Genomic DNA, 23,008 nt, shown 5'->3' on the forward strand with positions numbered 1-23,008 from the left:
GTGCTTCTGTGATGCGGAGAGGCGAGCGCTGTAATGTGCCCTGAGTGGACAGGCCTGCTTTTGCTCCAGCAGCCACGGGGCCTTCAGGACACAGTTGTCGAAGAAAGCTGTTACCCAGTGGTGGTTTGAGAGGTGGAAGTGGTCCCAGCTGACTGGCCACCAAACGCTCTATTCAGAATCTCCACCCGGCGTGGCAGCTGTCCCTTCCTGCCTGGACATTAGTGCAGGTCCCTCATGTCCACACCCCAGTGCTTTTTGCACAGTAGTGATGAGTTTGCCCCTGGAGCCAGGAAGAAGCTCTGAGCTCTGTAACCTGAAGCTCCGAGTAAATGAAATGCAAAGACAGCACTCTCACACCTGCCCGGCCACACCTCCTCCTCAGACTGTCCCCTGCTTGGATTTCTGCATGGCACGTTTTTCAGGCAAGTTTTGTATTTTCTGACTTTTGTTATGGAGGCTGGAAGCCAGCAAAGGAAGACAGAAGAACCTTTGAGAACTCCCTTGATCCCTGGAAAAAACATAAAAGATTTTTTTGATGATGACAGATTCCCTGGAGCTTAGCACACCTCGTTCCCAGCAGGCTCCCATTTTTCGGACAGATGGAAAGGTTATGATTCACTCTCACAATTAGACCCTCTGGGAGCCAGGGTGAGTGAGCACCCATCCCAGAGGGAACCATTCACCCGGCCAAGTTCAGGGATGCTGCCTGCACACCAGGCCCAGAAATGGTGCACTCTGATTTCCTCGCAGAGGGTTCCAGTAACCTTCTGCCCCTACCTGTCAGCCCTGAGAGGCACAGAGACATCATCCCTATACCCAGTTATGAGATGAGGCAAGCTGAAGCATGTGTAATTGAGCCAGGCCAGCTTGAATAATTCAGGAAGTCTCTGGCCCTTGGGATTGGAAGGGGTTCACCTTCCCATCCAAGCCCCAGTCTGCTGGTGAATGGAGACGAACTGTGGGCAACTCTTACCTACTTTCTACTCTGGTATTATTACACAATGCCAGCATGGCGTCTTTTAAGCTGATGGCAGAGGATGAGGATTTTATAGACGCAAACAGAAACACTCAATAGTCATGCTGAAAACAGCCTGCCCCAAAACCTTAAACTTCACACTGGCACTGGTTGCCTCGAAAATCCTTCCTTACATAAACAAACAAGTCCTATCCAAGCCAGTCTCCAGGAACAGAGCAGATTTGTGGCCTTGGGGCCTGAGGAATGTGCTTGCTGGGAGTCGGTCAGTGGAGAGAGGGGTGCTAGGCCAGAGGGTCAGGGGAGAGACGCTGCGGGCTTTGTTGTGCGCCCTTGATCCTCTGAAAGTTCATCTGCAGTGAGACTTATCAGACACTGTCTGGAGCGGTCTCCTTCCTCACGTTGCAAGGCATTCTTGGCAGCCTGCTCTGCCAGAAACAATGAGGCTGCCGGGCCCTTTCCCTCATCCCGGGGCTTCTGCGGAAAAACAACCAGTAATTATAAATAGATGTTATTTGTAGTTTCCATTTTCTTGCCTTCAAGGTTTTTTGCAATAATTCCTCCAGTTTCTTTTGGGTTGTTCTCTTTGTATACTTCCTTTGCTGGGTGGTCAGATTTCCTCCCTTCTGAAGAGCCCTGGTGACCTGGGCCCTGAGCAGATTGTGAAAAAGCTCAAAATATCAGAGATGTGGGGTGGGAAGAAATAAAGGAAGAAAATGAAAGTGCCAACAACTGGTTTTAAAACGGCACTCGGCACCAAGGCAAATACCCAAACCGATGCAGCGTGTGAGTCCATGGGGTTAGAAAGCACATAATAAAGAAGTTAGATAAGACATAACAGGGATATGAAGTTAGACAACAACAGATAGTAATAGTAATGACAGCAGCAGTAACAACTAACATTTGTTTATTGAGCATGTACTATGTGCCTGGCCCTGTGCTGAGCTGTTGACATGTATTAACTCACCAAATCTGCGGGTTCAGTGTCTAGTTGTTCAAGATCCAGCACGTGTGAGGGGCAGTGGCGCTGGTTTTTGAACCCAACCTGGCTGGCTGGTTCCAGAGCCTGGGCTGGGAAACGAGACTGAAAAGAATTCTCACCAGCTCAAGTGATGAAGCACTGTGGATGGGTTTGTACAGGAGGAGGGTGTTTAGAAACCGCCCTCTATAGCACGGAGGTTGGGTGGCATAGACAGTTCCTAAAGTTAGGACTTTTCATTTCATTGTCACCTGTTCAGTTTCTAGAGCATCACGTGTGTGTAACTCTTCTCTCCCCCAAGTCTGCCACACGGTTTTGTAGAACCCAAGTAATAATAAAAATAGTGCCTCTCAGGTGGTTTTTAAGGCATCTGGTGCTACACTGGGCCTGTGTAGACCTTTACGAACCTTTCAGCAATCCCACAAGGTGGGGAAATTATTATTTCCATTTTATAGATGAAAAAACTGAGACTTAGAGAAGATAAATGCCTGAAGTCATAACACTAGCATGTGCCAAAAACTAGCTGAATCTGTTCACAAAACAAGAGTATACATAGAGTATGCATTTCCCAGACTGTATCCACCCTTGTACACGGATATGTTTCTATGCAGTTGAATTTTGTTGTTGTTGTTGTTGTTGTCACAGACCCCATCCCTAGGAAAATGTGCACATACACACACTGAAAAAATTTCTGCATATGATTGTAGGGGTTCCCCAATCTACTAAAATGCATCTGTGGACCCTACTGGAAATTCACGGGCTTAAAAATGTATGCTCTTGCTGGTACTTAAGAGCGTGTAAGTACACAGGATACTGTTTTCTCACTCAGGCCATATGTTCACATATGGGTATATATGTGCTTATAAAAATACTTCACTTACAAAAATTAATACATTATCCCATCTGAACACTTAGAAGCTGGATTTCTACTGATGAGACTCAAAACCACGTATTCCAAATCTACTCCCTGCTTCTATGGGTGACTTGTCTATTAAATTTGGCATTGTTAAACAAAACAGCTAAATTAAAAGACTGAGATTCTGTGAAGTCTCTAACTGAGATGCAAAGGGTGCTTTGCACCTGCACCTTCTAATGTTGTAGTGCTCTGGCGATCTGGCATGCCCATTGCTCTCTGATCTTTCCTCAGCACAGAGGACAAAGGATGGAGGCAATGTCAGTGTGCCCTGGAGTGAGACTGCATGGGCCAAGCCTGCCTCTGACCTTTCCTCATCTTGAGACTTTGGGCAGGTCAGTTAGCCTCCCTTAGCTTCACCCTGTACATCTGTGAATGGACAGTTACCATTTCAGGGTCTGGTGTGTATTAAGTGAGGGTCAAAGGAAATAGTAAATAAATGGAGTGAGGATCTAGCCCATTAGGAATGCTCAGTAAGTGGGAGCTTTTCCCATTGATATGCCAGCTTCTTCTTAAATGTGTGTGTGGCACCAGTGAAAGGAAGAAATTCAAGGAAATGAAAAGACTTCTTAAAAAGCCCAACCTGACAGCTAGCTAATTTCTACAGAAAAGCTGAGTGTCCCAACTGAGCTGGGGACCAGGCGACCTGGCTTTGGACCTGAATTGACTGGAAACTTTAGCATCATGCAGACCTGCTCCACAGCCTCTTAGGATCTCAGGCAGCTTCTTTGTTGGGAAAGTTGTACATGACAGTGTTGTTTTTTCCTATTTTCCCTGCAGGTTTTAATGTAAGGATTAATAAGACAGTGTTTGTAGATGTCTTTGAGCTTCCTGGAAGAAAGGCACTCCAGGAGGTGATAGATTCTCTGGCCTGGATAATCTACTCATGAAATATGGAACTTTGAAAGTGTGAGAAAAATCTCAAATCACTTTGACAGCATTTTAATTATAGTTGATTTGTTTGCCGCTAATAGTGAAAATGCTGTCAGCATGATTTGAGATGTTTCTTCCACTCAAAATGTTATATTTCATGTTTTCAAGTCACAAGGCAACATTTTGGTTTCCAGATACAACCAGAATAGCTCAGTGAGTGCGTTGGCGCACAAAGGCAGAGTAGAAAACAGACCAACATATCCAACCCCTCGGAAAGCAGAGTTTATCCTTTTTAACATATAACATCAACCTTAGGTTCCCTGATTCATTTATTCACTCAACACAAAGATAGTGAGCCCTCCTATGTGCCAGGGCACCATGCAGATATCGGGTTGGCCCAAAAGTTCATTTGGGTTTTCCCATTCATATGAAAAACCCAAATGAACTTTTGGCCAACCCAGTATTATAAATTCATCTGTGAAAAGGTAAATTTCTCACCCTCATGGTCCTGGTTGTCTAGTGCAGGCCCTATATTCTAAACAAATACAGTATATTGACAAGACCTTTCCAGATTATGGTAACAGCCATAAAGGCTATGAGAGCAGGTGAGATAGAGAATAAGGGCATGCCAGCTGAAATGGGATGGTCAGGGCAGGCTTCTCCGAGGAGGTGACATTTGCACTCAAAAGAATGAGAGGGTACCAGCCAGAGCAAAAGCTAACAAAGAGTATTGCAGACAGTGCAAAGAGCAAGTGCAAAGGCCCACCGGCTGGAAAGAACTTTCCATGTACAAAGCATGATGGCTTAGACATTTCATGATGTAAGTAGCATGAGAGGAGGCACCACCTGGCTGGCAAAGGTTATGGCTTCAGGACTTGGGTACATAGGTGCTCAGCCATATAGACAAATCCCATAGAACGGGCACAGCATTCTTCCTTGAAGCAGCTGAGGACTCTGCCCACAACATAGAAATCCCCTCACAAGCAGTTCTATGCGGCATCCACAAAGGTAGACTCTGGATGAAGCCACACGTCATCCAGCCCTGGGAGAAGGGCCTCCACGTGGTGAATTTTCTAGCACAGACTTGGTCGGCTGACCCAGCCTTTGGTGGCCTGCTGGGCAGCATCATGCGTGGAGAGAGTTACAGAAAGTAAAAGTCTTTTCATGATTGCCTAGTGATGAGAAGAAGAGATGAGACTGATGCTTTTTCATATCTTTCCTGTGGACCCTTAAAATTAATTCCGCCGTCAACATTCCCACAGCCCAAATGTGGGTTTAGGGAGAGGAATTGAAGACTTTGAAGTTGAGAGAGAAAGTACAGAAAGCGTTCTCTAGACAAATGCTCTACATGCAGATGTCGGGATCTGTGAAAAGAAAAGTAAAATGGTACTTAGGGAAGCATTTTAGAGAGGAGGAGGAAAAAAAAAGAACTGGCACAGAGATGGCTACTTCAGCTTAGGAAAGTAAATAAATAAATAAAATTTGAAAAGGTAGTGTTAAAGCTTTGAAAGGAATTTTTTCATTTGAGGGAGACTAGGAATAATGAAATGCAAACACAATAGTTAATATGTCTGTGAGCTGGTGTCTGTTTCCTTCCAGAAAATGGATAAGAGGGATGGCTTTTCAGGTTATCCTACTTGACTACCATTGGGGTGAGCTCTGAGTTTGCAGCCCAGATTCATTTACCCAACAAATGCTGGGTATTAGATGCCAGATGCAAAGTCATATTTATTCCAAGGCCACAACTTCCTAAGTCTCTGCTAGCTCTTCATAAAAAAAACCTGACATCACTGAAATTTCTAGAGAGATTTACTCCAGCTGTAGCAAATCCCTAATAATAAAAAATTTCCCCAAATGAGTCAGTCTCACCGGAGGTAAATGAGACATTCTGTGTGGAGTCAGCCTGTCATTTGGAGTATGCCCTTTATACAAAAAGCCCAGCCAGAAGAGTTGGTGGTGAGCTGAAGCTGGTCCACAGGGCAGAACCCCAGACGCTGAAGGGAAGGGAATATTAGCTGCCAGATTGTAACTCTGGGTCGTTTTCCCCTCAAGTAAACCTGATAGGAAAATCCAGTTTTGCTAAGAAGTTCAAGTAAGGGCTGATTATTTGCTTCACAAAAGGATTTCCCAGAGGGTCCTTTAAATAACAGCCTCAGAGAGAAGCTGTATGATATGACTGATTTGTGTGAACCTTTTTCAAAAATGCCTCCCTTCACTAATGTGTATGTAGATATGTCAGGATGTATTTACAGCTAGCCAAAAGGATTTAGGTGATATATCTGTTGAGTAAATTGAGGCAAGTTTGCAGTTATGACATGTTTTGAGTACTGTTGCTTCATTGATGATTCTGTTAACCCCCTAAATGACCGCATGGGTGATTTGGTGACCGGATAAAACCCTCCGCTTCTAATGAACAAGCCAGGTGGATGTCAGGGCCTCTCTGTGTCCTTTATAGAAACTGGCAACACAATGACTGGATAGATGTGATGGTCTCTTTAAAATTGTTTTAAATTTTTAATTGAGTGTGGGCCATGTCCCTGGCACTATTCTAGGTGCTCCAACAAGCTATGTCTTATTTAGCTCTTACGGATGATGGTTGCCATCATGATGGTGGCATTTTTTGTCTGCAAAATTATAAGAGCTGGGTTATTTTTCTCAACTCTTCTACTTGGGAAAAAAATTCTTAATAGAAGGATCTTTATGTATTTTAAAGAAGTGAAGACTTATTATAAACAACTCAGATAATACAAAAGATGAAAGCAAAAAATTAAAAATTATCCCCCATCAATATATTTCTGCTGCTGCTGCTAAGTCGCTTCAGTCGTGTCCGACTCTGTGCGACCCCGTAGACGGCAGCCCACCAGGCTCCACTGTCCCTGGGAGTCTCCAGGCAAGAACATGGAGTGGGTTGCCATTTCCTTCTCCAATGCATGAAAGTGAAAAGTGAAAGTGAAGTCGCTCAGTCGTGTCCGACTCTTCGAGACCCCATGGACTGCAGCCCATCAGGCTCCTCCATCCATGGGATTTTCCAGGCAAGAGTACTGGAGTGGGGTGCCATTGCCTTACCCCCCATCAATTTATTTCATCACAGTTAATGTTTTAGTCTACAGTCTTTCAGGCTTTTTCTGTGTGTATATGCAAGGAAATTTATATACTTACATATATTTTAAAGCATACTTTTAAAACAATCTGCTGTTTTTCAGCTTAATATACCATGGACATTTTTCCTTAAAGGCTAAAAAAATAAAAATAAAAAACCACCTATACCTACAGCATTTCCACTATAGCAATGGAGCTTTCCACTTATAAATGTCCCAAATTGATTTGCCCACCATTGTTGTCAGACATTTAGACACACACTTTTTATAAACTAAGCATCTTTTCACTTTTCCCATACTTTTTAAAATATGTACACACACACAAAGATACATATACATCTTTGCACAATTGTCTGATTATTCTGCTAAGAAAAATTCCTAGCAGTGGGATTGCTGGATTAAAGAATATGTATATATTAACTTTTGTCACATTTTTGCCAAAATACCCTCCAGAATGTTTGAGCAGATGCACATTTCCCCTTAGACAGAGCCTCATTCACTGGCTCTCTCTCTTTGGGAGAATCACTTCTGCTCTATATGGCTCAGCCTCTCCCCCTCTGAAATGGGCTTGGAAACACAACAAATCCCTGTGAACACTTACGAAGTCCACACTCACTGCCAGTCCGTGTCCTAGACACTTTCTATAGATTATGTGGGTCCTTTAAATTTCAGAAAAACTGAAAGGAAGGTTCTAGTATCCCTATCGTGCTCTTATTTTTCCCATTTCTGAGGCTCAGAGAGGTTGAGTAACTTGCCTGAGAGTAACTCAGCTAGTAAGGCTGAGCTGGGTTCTGCCTCCCTCCGGAATGAGGTGGGGGTGGGGGTGCTTGCCCCTCCAGGCGAGCTGGGTCCGTCTGCTCAGTGGGTACAGTTGTGCTCCAGCATTGCGCACCCTGTGAAGGAAGGCATCGCCATTACTCAGCTGAGTGACCGTCCAGCGGTGCTTATCTTGGTGTGGAAATAACAAGGAGGGATTTTCCAGAAGGTCTGGGGGGATTTCCTTTGAGAAGAAACTGTATTTTCGCTTATGTTTTGGAACTGAGGAAGCACACTTTCAGTGTCAGCCTCATCTCCCACTCTGAAAGCACAGACCTAAACAGATTCCCCCACCCTCGCTGTCTTTCCCAATGTGTGGCCATCTCTCTGGAGCTCCTAGGGGAAAACCCTGCCATCTCCCTTCTCCAGACTCTAACCAACTTCTGTGAGTCTTTTGACTGTAGATGTCCAGCCCTCTGGGGTCTACAAATGAACTAAGCCTGGTCCACTCTATATACTCTCTTCGAAGGCCTATATATTTGGAAGTGGCTGAGCCATCTGAAGTATGGCTTCCGGGGTCTGCACGGAGGCCTCAGACCACTCCAGCTCAGACAGGCCACTTCTGCAGGCCTCCAGCCCCCGCAGACCCTGTGCGTGTTGTGTTAACAGCTTGATGCAAAATACATAAACAGGGTGGGAGAAGGAGATGGATGGCTTTCAGTAAATAATGGTACAGTGACCAGCAATTTGAGGGGGTTGGTAGGGAAGAAATTTTCCGCATCAGCAGCTGTGAGAGGGTGATCCCCAGTAGCCCAGATGAAGACCACAGACTTGGGACAGTGAGGCTTGCCAGACCACATGCTGAAGCTAAAAGCGTGCATCTGTGCAGATAAGATGGCACAGTACCTGTGCAGTCCTGTGAACCTAGTCAGGGATGTCTCTGAGGCGTCTCCCCCTACCTGGACCAATTTGATTCTGTTTGAAATGAGCTCAGGTCTTCAGGGTAAGGAAGGCAGCTGGCTCAGCCTCTTGCTGAGACTAATAGTTATGTGCTCAGAGAAGCTGGGTCCCCTGGGATTCACCCCCTGCTTTTGGAGAAAGGTTTTTATTGCCTTATCTAATATGGTGCTGATTCCTTTTAAAAAAACGTGTTGTTGACCAGATAGACACTGCTGATGTGAACTTCTCAGAGTTATCTCAGGGAGGGAGATGGCCCACGACTGGGGAGTCTTTATTACTAACAGTTAAAGAAAAGAAGGGTTGACCCCTTCAGTTCAGGAGAGAACTGAAACTTGGGAAAGAGGCAAAAAAAAAAAAAAAAAAAATCTCTCTGAAACAACCTCCGTGCGCCTGACTCAGTGCCCAGCACCTTCCTTACATTTTTTCCATTCCATCTCTGTCCCAGCCCCCTGAAGTGGATATCTTTATCCGCATCTTATAGATGAAGTAATTGATGCTCACAGGGGTTAAGTAACATGCAGAGACACAGAGCCAAGAAGAAAAGACTAAGATTCAGATGGATCATGATGAAAATAAAAATGGTGCTACCGAATGAAGAAAAAAAAAATGTTTGAGACATTTGATAGAATGATGCTACTGCTCTTATGTGAGCAAGAGATAAGGCCTTAAAGTTTAGCCATGCACAGAGGTGCTCTTTCTCTGTGGCTTTAGTAAAGCAACTTCCTATATCTGTGTTTGCCAGTCTCTACAAGTAAACCTAAGTGCCCTTTGTTTATCCATCCAAAACACCTTAATGTCTAGAAGTGGATGGAGAGCACCTGATCTGGAGGGAGACACTAGCCCATTTCATCTCCTAGCAGTGATCTTTTTTTTCATATGTGCCCCTTTATGCTGTCTGCACCCAGGTATGACTTCATTGAGATTCGAGATGGGGACAGCGAATCGGCAGATCTCTTGGGAAAGCACTGTGGAAACATCGCCCCACCCACCATCATCTCCTCGGGCTCCGTCCTCTACATCAAGTTCACCTCCGACTACGCCCGGCAGGGGGCAGGCTTCTCCCTGCGCTATGAGATCTTCAAGACAGGTCAGTGTGGTCGTGGGTGGGGAGAAGCAGGTACTCCGCCATCGCCAGCTGTGTCTGGCCGCAGTGCACTGTGTATCGGATTTGCCTAATAGTTTTGCGTTCATAGATGAAGCCCAGTGGGTTGACCTACGTGGTCAGGGTTCCAGTTTTATCCAGCCTGAGAGAGTTGATGGAGGAAAGAGTGTTCAAGGTGAGCCTGGAGACTCTAAGTTGAAAAGCCCATTTAAGTTTCCAGTCAGTTTAAGAGGACAGACTGCAGGGTTAGTGTTTGGCTGTTTGTGACAACAAAAGAGTAGGGATATCTATTATATAGAAAAACACATTTGGAAAAAAATCTGATGTGTATGTGTCTCTGTGTGTGTGTGTGTGTTTCACCACAGTAATCTTCATGGTGAAAGCAAAACTTGGTTGAACTTCCTCCAAATTACTTCATAATTTAAATACCCTTTCTTTAGAACCACATGGGGAGGAAGGACATAATCTTTTCAGTGTTTGGAGTCTCTAAAAATCTTACTGTGACCCCACCACCAATGGGATCATGCAGTAATTTTAGATCCAAATACGACTCCTAGAAATTCCCCCTGCTGATCCACTGTATCACGTCTATCCATTGAACCCCCACTTCCTAAGTGCTGAAGAAACTGACTCCCTGAAAAAGATAGCAGGAGAAGCAGAGAACTTTTAAGTTGACTGCTTGCTTTTCATTAGGTCCCCCTTAGATTACTTTTAGACCCTGAGAATATGGGCTAATGCTTACTCTCCCTAGAGTCGAGACAACTTTGATTCACAAGACGCTAGTTCAGCATCTCCGCGGAAGCGCTCAGAGCAGGTATCCTTCCCTCCGATGTGTGAGCTCATTAACTTGAGGCTAAGTGAAGCCTGTCCTCCAGTTCTCCCCTCCCCCCTGCCCATCCCCCCACCTCGGGGGCTGCTGCCCCATCCAGGACTGTGTTTCCCTCTCCAGCAGCCCACGTTTTACAACTCGTGGGCAGAGTCTGCTGAAAGGGGAAGCTGTCAGCCCTGTCATCATGGAGCCCAAAGCCTGGCGCCTGTTGAGTTCAGTGCGAGGGGAACTATTCATATATATATATATATATATTTTTTTTTTTTCACCAAACAATTCTTGAAAGGAAGTGGTAGCTGCTGAAAGCACTTTTTATATCCACTCTGTCTAAATATTTGCCCGATTTGTCTGCCTGAGAACAAGATCGTAGGATCCAGTAAAGGGATGGGGCTGAAGGAGCCGTGTGGAGCCAGAGTGGGAGCTGGACTGTCCCAGGGCACTAGTCCTGAGAAGGTCCGTCTGCCATGGGTGGTCCTGCTCCCGCGTACTTGATGTCATGGGGACTGACCATCCGTGTGTCGGGTGGCTCGGGACTGCCGCGAGACTTGCAGATACGCTTAGCCACATTCCGTTGAGTCCTCTGCGAGATTCAGATTAGTTAGTGCCCCCAGCAGCGATGGACTGCTCATTATACCATCATCTGCTGGGGAGCAGTGGGGAGATAGAAGAGAGAAGGAAGGAAATGGGTGTTGGTGCTCTTCTGCTGGGGGAGATAGCCCATAACAGGCACACAGTTGATGTTATTGAGTGACTATGTGTAAATAGATACCTAACTTAAAAGGTATAAACTATAATATGAGGCAGAGTATCAAGGTGTGAGTAACATGCTATGGACGCTTCCTAGGTGGCGCTAGTGGTCAGGAACCCGCCTGCCAATGCAGGAGACACAGGTTCCGTCCCTGGTGGGAAAGATCCCCTGGAGGAGGGCATGGCAACCCGCTCCAGTATTCTTGCCTGGAGAATCCCATGAACAGAGGAGCCTGGCGCGCTACAGTCCGTGGGGTCGTACAGAGTCACACACAACTGAAGTGACTTAGCACACATATATAGCATGCTATGGATTTATACTTAATGCACTGTGGTGACCTGAATGGGATGGCAGTCCAAAACAGAGGGGATATAGGTATATGTATGGCTGATTCATTTTGCTGTACAATAGAAACTAACACACATTGTAAAGCGACTATGCTCCAATAAAAATTAATTTCAAAGAAGAGCATGCTCTGGATATGAAAATGAGGAAGCCATCTAGTGGCTTGGACAGCGGGGGATCTGGAGATTCCTTTAGATAGCTAGGTCCCCAGTGCTAAAGCGGCCACTCAGCCCTACTGGGTTGACCATGAAAGCTGCTCCAAGCAAAGGCTTCCAGAGAGCTGGCCACCGAAAGTCAGAACAAGAATGGGGAGGGCCATTACAGCTCAAATCTGTTTCATACTTCCCAGCTTAGTATTTCACAAAGGACGGTACCACATCCTCCAGAAATCAACATAAAAACGTGAATGTTAGCTCTATGCCTGCCTGCCTGCTAAGTTATTCAGTTGGGTCCAATTCTTTGTGACCCTATGGACTATAGACCTCCAGGCTCCTCTGTCCATGGGATTCTCCAGGCAAGGATACTGGAGTGGGTTGCCATGCCCTCCTCCAGGAGATCTTCCTGATCCAGGGATCAAACCTGTTTTCTGCGTTACAGGCAGATTCTTTACCACAGAGCCACCAGGGAAGCCCCTGTTAGCTCTATCCATCATGCAAATTTGAAGGGTTGGTATTAAAAGACAAAATACACAGAGATCATCATAACTCAGCATTGCTGTTTTGAGGGTAGGCTGATGTAGGATTTTGAATGAAGCAGCAAGTCTGTGGACTGCCTAAAAACAAAAAAGGCAGCCAAGACGGGCATGGGGAATTGGGACAGTCTGCTTTAAGAATGGGATTGCCTAGGAAGGAAGAAAGAGATTACTGCAACAACAGAAGATAACAGCTCTGCCAATAGCAATCATTCTTCTGGGGATTGTAAGAAAAGAAGGTGAGAGCCCAGCGGCCCCGGAGCCATTCACACGTGCTATCATGCCCATTGGAAAGAGCAACTTATCCTCAATAAGGCAGACAGAGGTGCAGGGGTGGGGGGCAGCTGTGCCAAACTCAAAACTGAGGAGTTTAGGAAGATGAGCGTTCTTCCAGGTCCCTCACCCAGATCTCCACTGTTGGAGCCCTGAGAGAAAATACACAAAGTTACGTCATCCACAGAACATGAAAGAAACGCATGAACATGCTGAAGAAATCCAAACAAACACAGTTGTGTTTGCTAGTCAGATTCATAAAGAGAGAGAAGGGAGAAGTATAAACACAGATACACAACTGTGCCGAGGACTCAGGAAGCCTTCGACCGCACATCACCCAGGCAGGGCTCTGCTGCTGTTATACCGACAGAAATAAACCCACGATTCGGTACAGAGGGGACCAAGAGGGGAAGTTCACGTCTGCCCTGAATGAAGTGGTTTATGAAAGAGTCTACGTATGTCCACGTACAAAAGGGTTAAGCAAACAACTTGCTGACTTAAGTGATCCCAAATCACTAAATCATAAGCATAACAGAGAAAGGAATTTTAAAATAATTTAAAAAGTAACATTGGAAACGGAATCACTGGAAAACGTGGGTTTTTGTATGTTTGTTTCCTGATTGTCTTCTGACCAAAGTGCAAGATCAAGTTTTCTTTCCTGGGGCCCAGTGAAATTTTAGAAACTGAAATCTCACTTTATCCACAAACGGAGAAAACCTGGTGTACCCCCTACTCTTCTTCAATTGAAGAACTGGATTTACCTTTTGTGGTTAGACCCAGCTCAATTTTGGATAAATGCACCATGTTTTCAAGAGCCTTGTGCTTGCAGATTCTTCTTCCGCTTGCAGAGTTATTATACAATTTACAGTGAAAAACCACAGGATGGGCATTTTTCATACCAGAGTCCTTTGGTATGAAATCATTCACGGCAGCAAAATTCCCTAGCTACTATGGACAATCTTACCATTGCATGAACTTGAGTATCTATTGACTGAGCTATTTTCTTAATTTTTAATTCATTTAGCACATTGCGGAAAAGCATCTTGGTTTAGGTAGGTATTTGCAAGACTCAACTCTTGCCCCAGGGATAATCACCTTTCCTGAAATCTCTTCTCCACATTCGATATTCGGCTGCCTACTTTCTGACAATGATCATAGTCCAAACAGCAAGATGGCGCCGTTATAAATGGATGAACGATTATAATGGACAAGCTTGATTTTTCTGCATAAAGAGGATAAAACTGTTTTTCTTCCTCATTCAAAATAAGCCACGGGATTTGTTGATGTTATTCAGTCGCTAAGTCATGTCTGACTCTTTGCAACCTCATGGACTGCAGCACACCAGGCTTCCCCGTCCTTCACAATCTCCCGAGGTTTGCTCAGATTCATGTTTGTTGAGTTGGTGATGCTGTCTAACCATGTCATCCTCTGCCTCTCCCTTCTCCTTTTGCCTTCAATCTTTCCCAGCATCAGGGTCTTTTCCAATGAGTTGGCTCTTCGCATCAGGTAGTCAAAGTATTGGAGCTTCAGCCATAGGATACACCCATGCTTTCCAAGTTGCTCAGTGGTAAAGAATCTGCCTGCCAATGCAGAAGACACAAGAGACGTGGGTTCAACCCCTAAGATCCCCAGGAGGTGAAAATGGCAACCCACTCTAGTATTCTTGTCTAGAAAATTCCATGGACAGAGGAGCCTGTTGGGCTAGTCCATGGGGTCGCAGAGTCTAACACGACTCAGAACACACACACACGTAGCCATATGTCAGAGATACGCACTGTTTTTTTCCTTTTTGCTTAAGGACTTCAAATTGAAAAGTTCTCTCCAATCCATTACAGGACCACAGAACCTTGGATACTGTGGGTACTTTAAGATCTTATATTCTCCAGGCCTCCTGGGGCTTTCTAAGTGTCCTTTGTGTCCCTTACGGGTGACAGGGACCAAAGAAAGATTCCACTATAAATTCCCATGCCTAGGGGGGTGGGGATTCCCCTTGCCTTGGAGAGGAATGACAATAGGGCAAACTCTAGGAGGGATTTTCAGGAGGCCTTTCCTAGTTCTGGAAGTAACTTGTGAATAGAGTTAATTTCCTCTGGCTAAGTGGCCCAGCAGCCATAAATGCTAACCTTTTGAAAATTCCTCTCGGCCCCCTGAAAGCCTGCCAGCTGGCTTGGCCTTCCTAAACTGCCTCATCCTGAACCACTGAGGAGGCCCTCAGAAGCTGGGGTCCTGATGGTAAACAAAGCTGGGAATACTGTGGTAAACAAACTGGGGGAGAGGTCATCTCAGCTGCTGCCTCCTGGCCTTGCTGCCCCCTGGACCAGCTTCCTCTGAATGATGGAGTGCAGAGCTTCTAGAATGCCACATTAGAGAGCCTCAGAAGAATCCTGAAAAGATTAACTCTCACCCCAGGTGTCCTGGGTTCCCACCCTGCCAAGGCACAGTGCTGGCTGGAAGAGCAGAGGTGATGGACAGGTGGGTAGGGATTTTGGAACTTCCTGTCTGATGCTAAAGAAAGTTCCCCTCCCCCTTCCCCCAATTATTTGCATGGCACCTTTTCCAAGTCAGACGTTTGCCGCTCTCCAGAAAGCCGTCATCAATAAAAAAACTCGCAGAGGGGCTGCAGCAGGAACCACGGATAAAGACATCGCTGCGGGCTAGGATCAGCGTATTGACATCACACAGTTATATTTCAGTGGGATCCCCAGAGGACACTTCCTGCCAGTAAACACCTGGTTTATCTAGTATTTCTCTGTTTTTTTTCTTTATGCTTAGAGTGCCTGTTATTCTCCTCGTAAATCCTGCTCCCTTTTTAAATTTTAAAATCAGAACATAATGAAATCAATTCTAATTGTGCAGCGTTTACATTCATCACGGTAATTTGCAAAACTTCTGGCTCCGAGCAGCTCCCTGGGCCCTGCTCCTGTCCTGGGACTGTCCCAGGCCCGCCCTGGCAAGTGGTGGCCCCATGAGGGCCCTTTTAATGTGACTCCACCTAGAGGCATTAGGGCAGAGGGGAGCTGTAATCCTTTTACGAGCTCCCATTGAGGTCCAAGCCGAATGTGTGTGGCATTTAAGAAGACGCCTCCATCAGTCCTGAGAAAGCAGACACAAGAGCTTGGGGGAGAAACAAGGCCATCCCCACCACAAAAGAGCCAAAAGCCGTCCAAATGCCAATGCATTGCCACATTTTTTCCAAACTTTCTGCAGGAGTGGCCTTTAACATCCCCAAACCCTGCTGTGATCCACCGGCTGCAAACCTCAATTGTTCATTGTCTGGCCACTACAGAGCCGCTCGTTTTAATATAGTCATGACATGAATGAGACCCGAGCTCCCCTTTGCCCCTCCCCTGAGGCACCTTGGATCTTGGAGGGAGACGGGGGCACCAAGTTGGCTCTGGTACAATAGGGGCTAGTGTTGAGGTCAGCAGTAAATAAGGGGTCACATTGTTTCCCCTGCTGGCAATCAGCAAGCCTTCCTTAAGGATTGAAATAACTTACATTTCTGGAGCAAGCAGCTGAGTAACTGAGAAAGAAGACTCTGTTCCTCTTTTCAAGGGAATCCATCTTTCTCTCTCCCTCCCTCTCTGTCTCTCACACATGCTTCTTTCTGCACCACCCCTCCTCCCAAATCCTTAATTGCTGCTCTTACTCTAATATGTAGAGCAAGCCTGCTTGCCTCCCTAATTTCTCCCCTAAAGATGGTCTGGCTTAAGGGCTTGAAATGTGGATGTGAAAAGTATGTTGCTTCAAGGGCCACTCCAGTGGAAACAAAAACTTCTTGAGTAAGGAAATTTGGGCCCAAACATTTAAATAACCCATGTGACAGACACAACAGAGAAAGGCATCCTCTTCTACTCTCTTAAGGCTCTGCTTCTCTTTCACCTACAGGCTCTGAAGATTGTTCAAAGAACTTCACGAGCCCAAATGGGACCATTGAGTCCCCCGGGTTTCCCGACAAGTACCCACACAACTTGGACTGCACTTTCACCATCCTGGCCAAACCCAAGATGGAGATCATCCTGCAGTTCTTGACCTTTGACCTGGAGCATGACCCTTTGCAGGTGGGAGAGGGAGACTGCAAATACGATTGGCTGGACATCTGGGATGGCATCCCCCATGGTGAGTAATGGCGCCTCACCAGGCCCTTCCCAGTAGCTTCATTGCCTGTTAATTGCTTTAGTGGCAATAAAAAACAGAGAACAAAGATGTTAAAGCTCCTCAGAGTTTATCTGTGACCCACGATGACTTTCTCTTATCCTTCACCAAGGATGACTTCAGAAAAACTGTGGAAAGGCAGTTTCCTCGCTTGGGGATACTTCTTTGCAGAAGGATAAGAAACTGGAGGAAGGCATGGCAACCCACTCCAGTATTCTTGCCTGGAGAATCCCCATGGACAGAGGAGCCTGGCGGGCTAGAGTCCATAGGGTCGCAAAGAGTCAGACACAACTGAGTGACTAAGCATAGGAGGAGACTGAGTAGATACTTGGATGAGGATGAGAAAACCTATAAGTCATATTTTCTTCTGCTCCATAGAAAGTGACTCAGTGACCACTCTCTATGTCCAAATAGGACTCGAGAGCCCAGACTAAGTTTGAACTGTGGCTCTGATCTTAGCAGCTCTGCAACCTTGAGCAAGTTACTTAACCTTTCTGTGTCTTATTAATATCTGTTTAGATTAGCTGCTATTATCATCATTATATATAATTTTATTACTAATTATATAGTCACAGGCTTCCCTCATGGCTCAGACAGTAAAGAATCTGCCTGCAATGTGGAAGCCCCAGGTTTGATCCCTGGGTCAGGAAGACCCCCTGGAGAAGGGAATGGCAACCCACTCCAGTATTCTTGCCTGGAGAATTTGATGGACAGAGAAGCCTGGAAGGCTACAGTCCATGGGGTCGCAAAGAGTCGGACCCAACTGAGCAACTAACACTAACTAACTAACTATGGTCATAGATGTTAAAAAAAGACTTCATCCCCCAAAGCCAAGAGGCACCTGTGCTTCTCATGTAGAGACCAGCATGAGTCTTGGGTATATAGTATTGGTGAGGAAACTCATCTTTCACTTCTATCATCATTCTAAGTATTTTGCACTGTAAGGGATACTCGATGTCTAAGCAATTTCATTTCCTCAGACAAGCGTAAGATTTAGTCAGGAAATGTGTTGGAGTCCGCGCTCTGCTATTTCCTGGCAGTATGCACAATGAACAGTCATGTGCCCTCTCCAAACCTCAATTTCTTCCTCTGTGGAACAAGCATTATAATGATACCTTTCCAGCCCATCTCGCAGGGCTATGAAAACAGAATGAAGCCAGGTCAGTGAAAATACTGCTTAATGTGCAGGAAAAAAATATTAGGCATTGTTCTGAAACAGTGTCTCTGGTTGTTTTGTGCCAAGGCATCCCGAGTGATGCTCTGTTGAATGACTTGGAATTATGGGAAGGGAGAATGTATGGAGATTGAGGTCTGGCGTGTTCAAGTCTGTGACCTCTCTTTGTCCTTCCTGTCCAGTTGGACCCCTGATTGGCAAATACTGTGGGACCAAAACACCTTCTGAACTCCGTTCGGCCACGGGGATCCTCTCTCTGACCTTTCACACGGACATGGCGGTAGCCAAGGACGGCTTCTCTGCACGTTACTACCTGGTCCATCAAGAGCCGCTGGAGAGTGAGTTGGCTGGCTGGGAAACTCGGATCTGTCCTCCCATGTCTTTTGCCGTGAGGGTGATCTCTGCAAAAGAAGGAGGGGGGAAGTCGGACCTCAAGGGAAGAGAGCTGTAGCTTCTTGCTGGGCAGAGATGAATGAAAATAGAATAAATGTCAGTCTGGGTGCTCATTTCTTTAAAGAAAAAGTATGTATACCAAGAATTAGTTATTCCCAGGGAAAGTCACAGGACCATCTTAAGTCTCAGAATGAAAGGGAGAGTACTTAAGATATCTGTATTGAGTCCCCCATGTGCTATTTTTGGGGGTTTCCCAGGTGGTGCTAGTGGTAAAGAATCCACCTGCAGGAGATGCAAGAGATGTGCATTCGATCCCTGGGTCAGGAAGATCCCCTGGAGAAGGGAATAGCACCCCACTCCAGTATTCTTGCCTGGAGAATCCCATGGACGGAAGAGCCTGGTGGGCTACAGTCCATGGGGTCGCAAAGAGTCAGACGCAACTGAAGCAACTTAACACACATGCATATGCTTTTCTTTCCGTCTGGGGTCATTTTCCTCACTCTCCAAGTCTCAGTGACCATTGTCAGAAAAATAGAACTTTTTTTTTTTTTTGGTCGCACTGTGCATGTGGGATCCTAGTTCCCCAACCGAGGATTGAACCCACACCCCGTGCACTGGAAGCTCAGAGCCCTAACCACTGGACAGCCGGGGAAGTCTCAGAAATGGAGAAATTTTAAACCTCTCTCTATATACATATGTTTTAACATGAAATCTCTCTGGGCCTGACTAGAGTTTCTCTCACTAGGCTGGTACACTGCTGGATTTTCACTTTGTTCTGCCAATAAACACAGTTTTTTGAGCTTCTGCTGTGTAACGGGCACTATGAAAAGCATAGAAAATCTAGTCCAGCCCCCAGCAGTCATGGGCCTTGCCATCCAGACCATCAGTCTCTTGCTCCGAGCTATATCTTTGAATCAGTTCCTCTTGGACGTGGACTTCAGATGTGCTGTCATTTTCCCCGAGAAACCTAAACGATCACGTGAATGACCAGAGGCACACTTTGAGGATGATTGGAGCTGGGCGAATCCTGCCATGGCTGTTGACAGTTTACTACACGGCAGCCTGGCCAAGGGATGGGTGTCATTCTGGGTTTTGTTTTTTCTTCAAAGAGCTCATGAAGGTTGAGAGACAAGAAAACTGTATTGTGAGTTAACCGAGTTCTGCAGGTGGTCAGTGTGGTCACCGAGCGGCAGAGTAGGTTTGATACCTGAGAGAGGTTGCTGGTCCTTATCTGACACGCGCACACACACCTATTGACCAGTGTCTGTGGGATCATGGGAAGGGCAGCAATTAAACTGACAGCACAGGCCAGAGGAGGTGACTTCCGAGCCCAGCTGCCCAGACAGGTGGTGCAAGCTAATACAGAACGACACACGTGTACTCACAGAGAGGACCCCCAAAGACAGGTATTTATTGCTTTGCAGTGTCTATCTTCGGTGCCAGAACTCATGAGACAGTTGAGTAAAAGAAAGAAGCAAAAGTGCCTCCTGGGTGTTTATTAATAAAGCAGGCTTCCCACGATGCATCAGCCCACCCAAGTCTATCACACGTTTACCTGTCATTTCAATAATGGTGCATCTGGAGTTTGTGAGCATCCGTAGCCTGCAGCACTAACAGTTCTTGTGCTTTAGATTGTATTTTTAATTTCTATGATGATTCTTATTTATCCACAGCCCAATTTCTTTTAGATCAAATTTAGTTCCTTTCAGACCAAGAGGGGCTATCAAGATCTGTGACTTGGCATCATTGTTTGTAAAATGTTGAGTGTAGAATTAGGTCTTTAAGATGAAGGAATGCCTGAAAGGACTTACCGCTTGAAGGGAGCAGCATTTTGGGGGTCTTGGGGGTTTAAGGCTGAGAGACCTAACCTCTGCCCTTGACCATCTCTACCCGCCAGACTTTCAGTGCAATGTCCCTCTGGGAATGGAGTCTGGCCGAATTGCTAATGAACAGATCAGTGCCTCATCTTCGTATTCTGATGGGAGGTGGACACCTCAGCAAAGCCGGCTCCATGGCGATGACAATGGCTGGACACCCAACTTGGACTCCAGCAAGGAGTATCTCCAGGTACTGACTCAGAGGCTGTGCAGAGTGTGTGTGCTTCGGTGGGTGAGGCAGCTGGCTTCTTCACTAGAGTCCACAAAGGACATGAAGAAATTAAGCATAACATAACTGAGAACTCCTCTCATCCATCCATCCTAAGAAATCCATATTCTAGGCACAAACACAGCGCCAGGCACTGTGCTAAGTGCCAGGATGAGATGGACACTGCCCTGCCTTTGTGAAGATTACCAGTCCCTGGTGGACTTGCTGGGCTGGGAGGGTGTTTGCCCTTTCACTGTAGATATCCAAGCAACTTCTATAAACAGTTCCAGAGCATCCTCATTCTTGGCAGAGGGAGGCATCAGGACGTAGGGGGCATTTTTCCTAAGGGCAGGCTGGCTGAGAAGCATGGCAACCTTTTGTGATCTCTGCTATTTGGAGGGAGCCCTGCCAGGAAGGTTTTGCCGATAGCCATCAGGAGACCACGTGGGAAATTATCACTACCAGGAATGAAATTCCAATCGCGTGGATGCCCTGCAGCATTTTTGCAGACTATTGTTTTTTGCTTTCCTTCTGAATAAGACGTGCAGCTTTTGTGGAGTAATCCTTCCTTGCTCTACACACCAGTCCAGTGCTGGTCCCCAGGGGAGGGCAAGCCGCTGGTTCCATGCTAGAGCAAGGACTGCTTTCATGACACATGGCAGGTAGCCTTGTGACCTGCTGACAAGCCTGTCCTAGCTCTGATGCTAGCCTGTCCTAGCAGCCTCTGCTCTGAGAAGGACGTAACTGAGCAGATGACAGGAAAGGGAGAAAGACCCCTTAGAAACTTCCAGAGCATTCCACAGAATGAGCTCTAACAGCCCAACCCTAAGGCCATCTGTCACTCTCTTCTCTTCCTCTCCAATAATCCTTCTCATCTAGCAAAGCTTCCAGAAAGTTCTTACTGACAGCCAGCATTCCGTTGACTGTAGTCCTCGTTTTGAGTCCTAATCATATACTTTCTCCTATTGCTCTCCACTTGTTTATCATACACGTATACAACACAGTGTGCTTCTTTAGAACACTTAATCATGCTGAGCACATATTAAGTAGCTAATAAATGCTTACTGAATCAAATTTTACCAGGGCGTGCTGACTCAATTTTGATCACAGGGAGACTGCTGTTAAGAAACACTGTGGCCTGCAAAGGAATGACACCTAGCAATTTCCAAATGGGTTTGGTGTTGTGGAAGGGAAGGTGGCTCAAAATGTTGGCCATCCTCCTTGTCGGACAAAAGGTCAGCACTTGGTCCATAAGCCTAATTGCTTGGGCAGACTCTACATGCCTTTTGACCCCTAGGTGACCCAAGCAACTAAATACACAATGGAGTGAGGGACTGAGGGGAGGAGAAACAGCGCTGAGCTGAGACTTTGGCAGCTAGGCTGGATCGGAGTGGAGTGGATTGGATTTAGCCATTGTTCCTGTAAAACAGCATCCGCTTTCACTATCCAAGGCAGGTCATGGTTAAGTAAAAAGGGGTCATAGTTCTAGATGTTCAGTGATTCCTTTAAGATAAACAGTCGTCCTGTCTGTTCAAATTTGAAAAAAAAAAAAGAAATAAAACTCAAGCTACAGTTTCAGAGGTGTCCAGTGTAGTTCAAATATGTCGAGTTTAACTCTCTAGTGGAGGCAGACAGATACTGACCACCAATACCTGTGAGTGAATCACAGACACGGGTTGGGGTCAAGTACTGTAATGGTGTCCTATGAAGGAAAGCCCAGATGCTGCCCTGTGTGGGAAGTCAAGACACCCATCCTTCTTCGCCTTTCTTCTCTAGGTGGACCTACGCTTTCTAACTGTGCTCACAGCCATTGCAACGCAGGGAGCGATTTCCAGAGAAACTCAGAATGGCTATTATGTCAAATCCTACAAGCTGGAAGTGAGCACTAATGGTGAGGACTGGATGGTGTACCGGCACGGCAAGAACCACAAGGTAAACCCATGGCCCCACCCCAGTGGCACGCAGGGCGGAGCAGGAGCGGTGGGTCAAGAGGGGCTGCAAACCCACCCCACACGGACAAGGCAGCCTTGTTCCCCAGGGCTCCAGTAATTGATGGAGGCACCGGAGACGCTGGCCCTGAAAATATTCTTTCTTATGCTAAAGTGATTGGAAGACACTGTTTTCTCCGACAGCCTGGCTGCTGTCGTGTCTTGTACAGCAGAGAGAGAAAGAGCTTGCAGAGTGCTCTCTGACTGCAAATGAAGGAGAGAATGTGTTCTGGCCCGTGTCTCCCTGCGCAGGATCCACTGAGCATTGATGGCCTGAGTCCCTTCCACGTACTGCATTAACAGTCACAAAACCTCAGGAAACTGCAGTTCGGGGAGTTACCAAGGTCTGGAAATAAAAGGGCACAGATCCCAAGAGGGAATCACAACGTCCCGAAGGAAAAAGAGGACAATAAATAATGAGGAGAAATTCGGTTTGTCGGGGGTGAGATCTGAACTGGCAGTCATGCTTGGCAGTAAGGCGTTGAATCTGCAAGGCTGGTGCCTTCAGCGTCTGGGGCTCCCACAGGCATGTCCTCGTGGGTGATGTGAGGCTTTTGTTGTATATATGGATGAATGTCTGGTCTCAGCTTTCTTACAACACGTGGCATTCTGGCAGTGATCAGGTCTGCAGCTGGCCCTGGCAATGTATATACTGGTTATGAGGTAGACTCAG

At 46.2% G+C, this 23,008-nt stretch overlaps 1 protein-coding gene across 7 annotated transcripts in view; it reads left to right on the top strand.

Annotated features, from left to right (window-relative positions):
* Window positions 1-23,008, top strand: part of NRP2 (neuropilin 2) — a 126,678-nt gene that overhangs the window by 25,500 nt on the left and 78,170 nt on the right. For all 7 annotated transcript variants that reach the window (XM_060410280.1, XM_060410281.1, XM_012143426.5 and 4 more), the window contains exons 3-7: window positions 9,458-9,639; window positions 16,429-16,659; window positions 18,052-18,207; window positions 20,160-20,329; window positions 22,124-22,279. In XM_060410280.1, coding sequence (XP_060266263.1) covers window positions 9,458-9,639; window positions 16,429-16,659; window positions 18,052-18,207; window positions 20,160-20,329; window positions 22,124-22,279 — 895 coding nt within the window. The remainder of the gene's footprint in view (window positions 1-9,457; window positions 9,640-16,428; window positions 16,660-18,051; window positions 18,208-20,159; window positions 20,330-22,123; window positions 22,280-23,008) is intronic.

This window comes from Ovis aries, chromosome 2, assembly GCF_016772045.2.
Source record: "Ovis aries strain OAR_USU_Benz2616 breed Rambouillet chromosome 2, ARS-UI_Ramb_v3.0, whole genome shotgun sequence".
In the NCBI taxonomy this organism is placed as follows: Eukaryota; Metazoa; Chordata; class Mammalia; order Artiodactyla; family Bovidae; genus Ovis; species Ovis aries.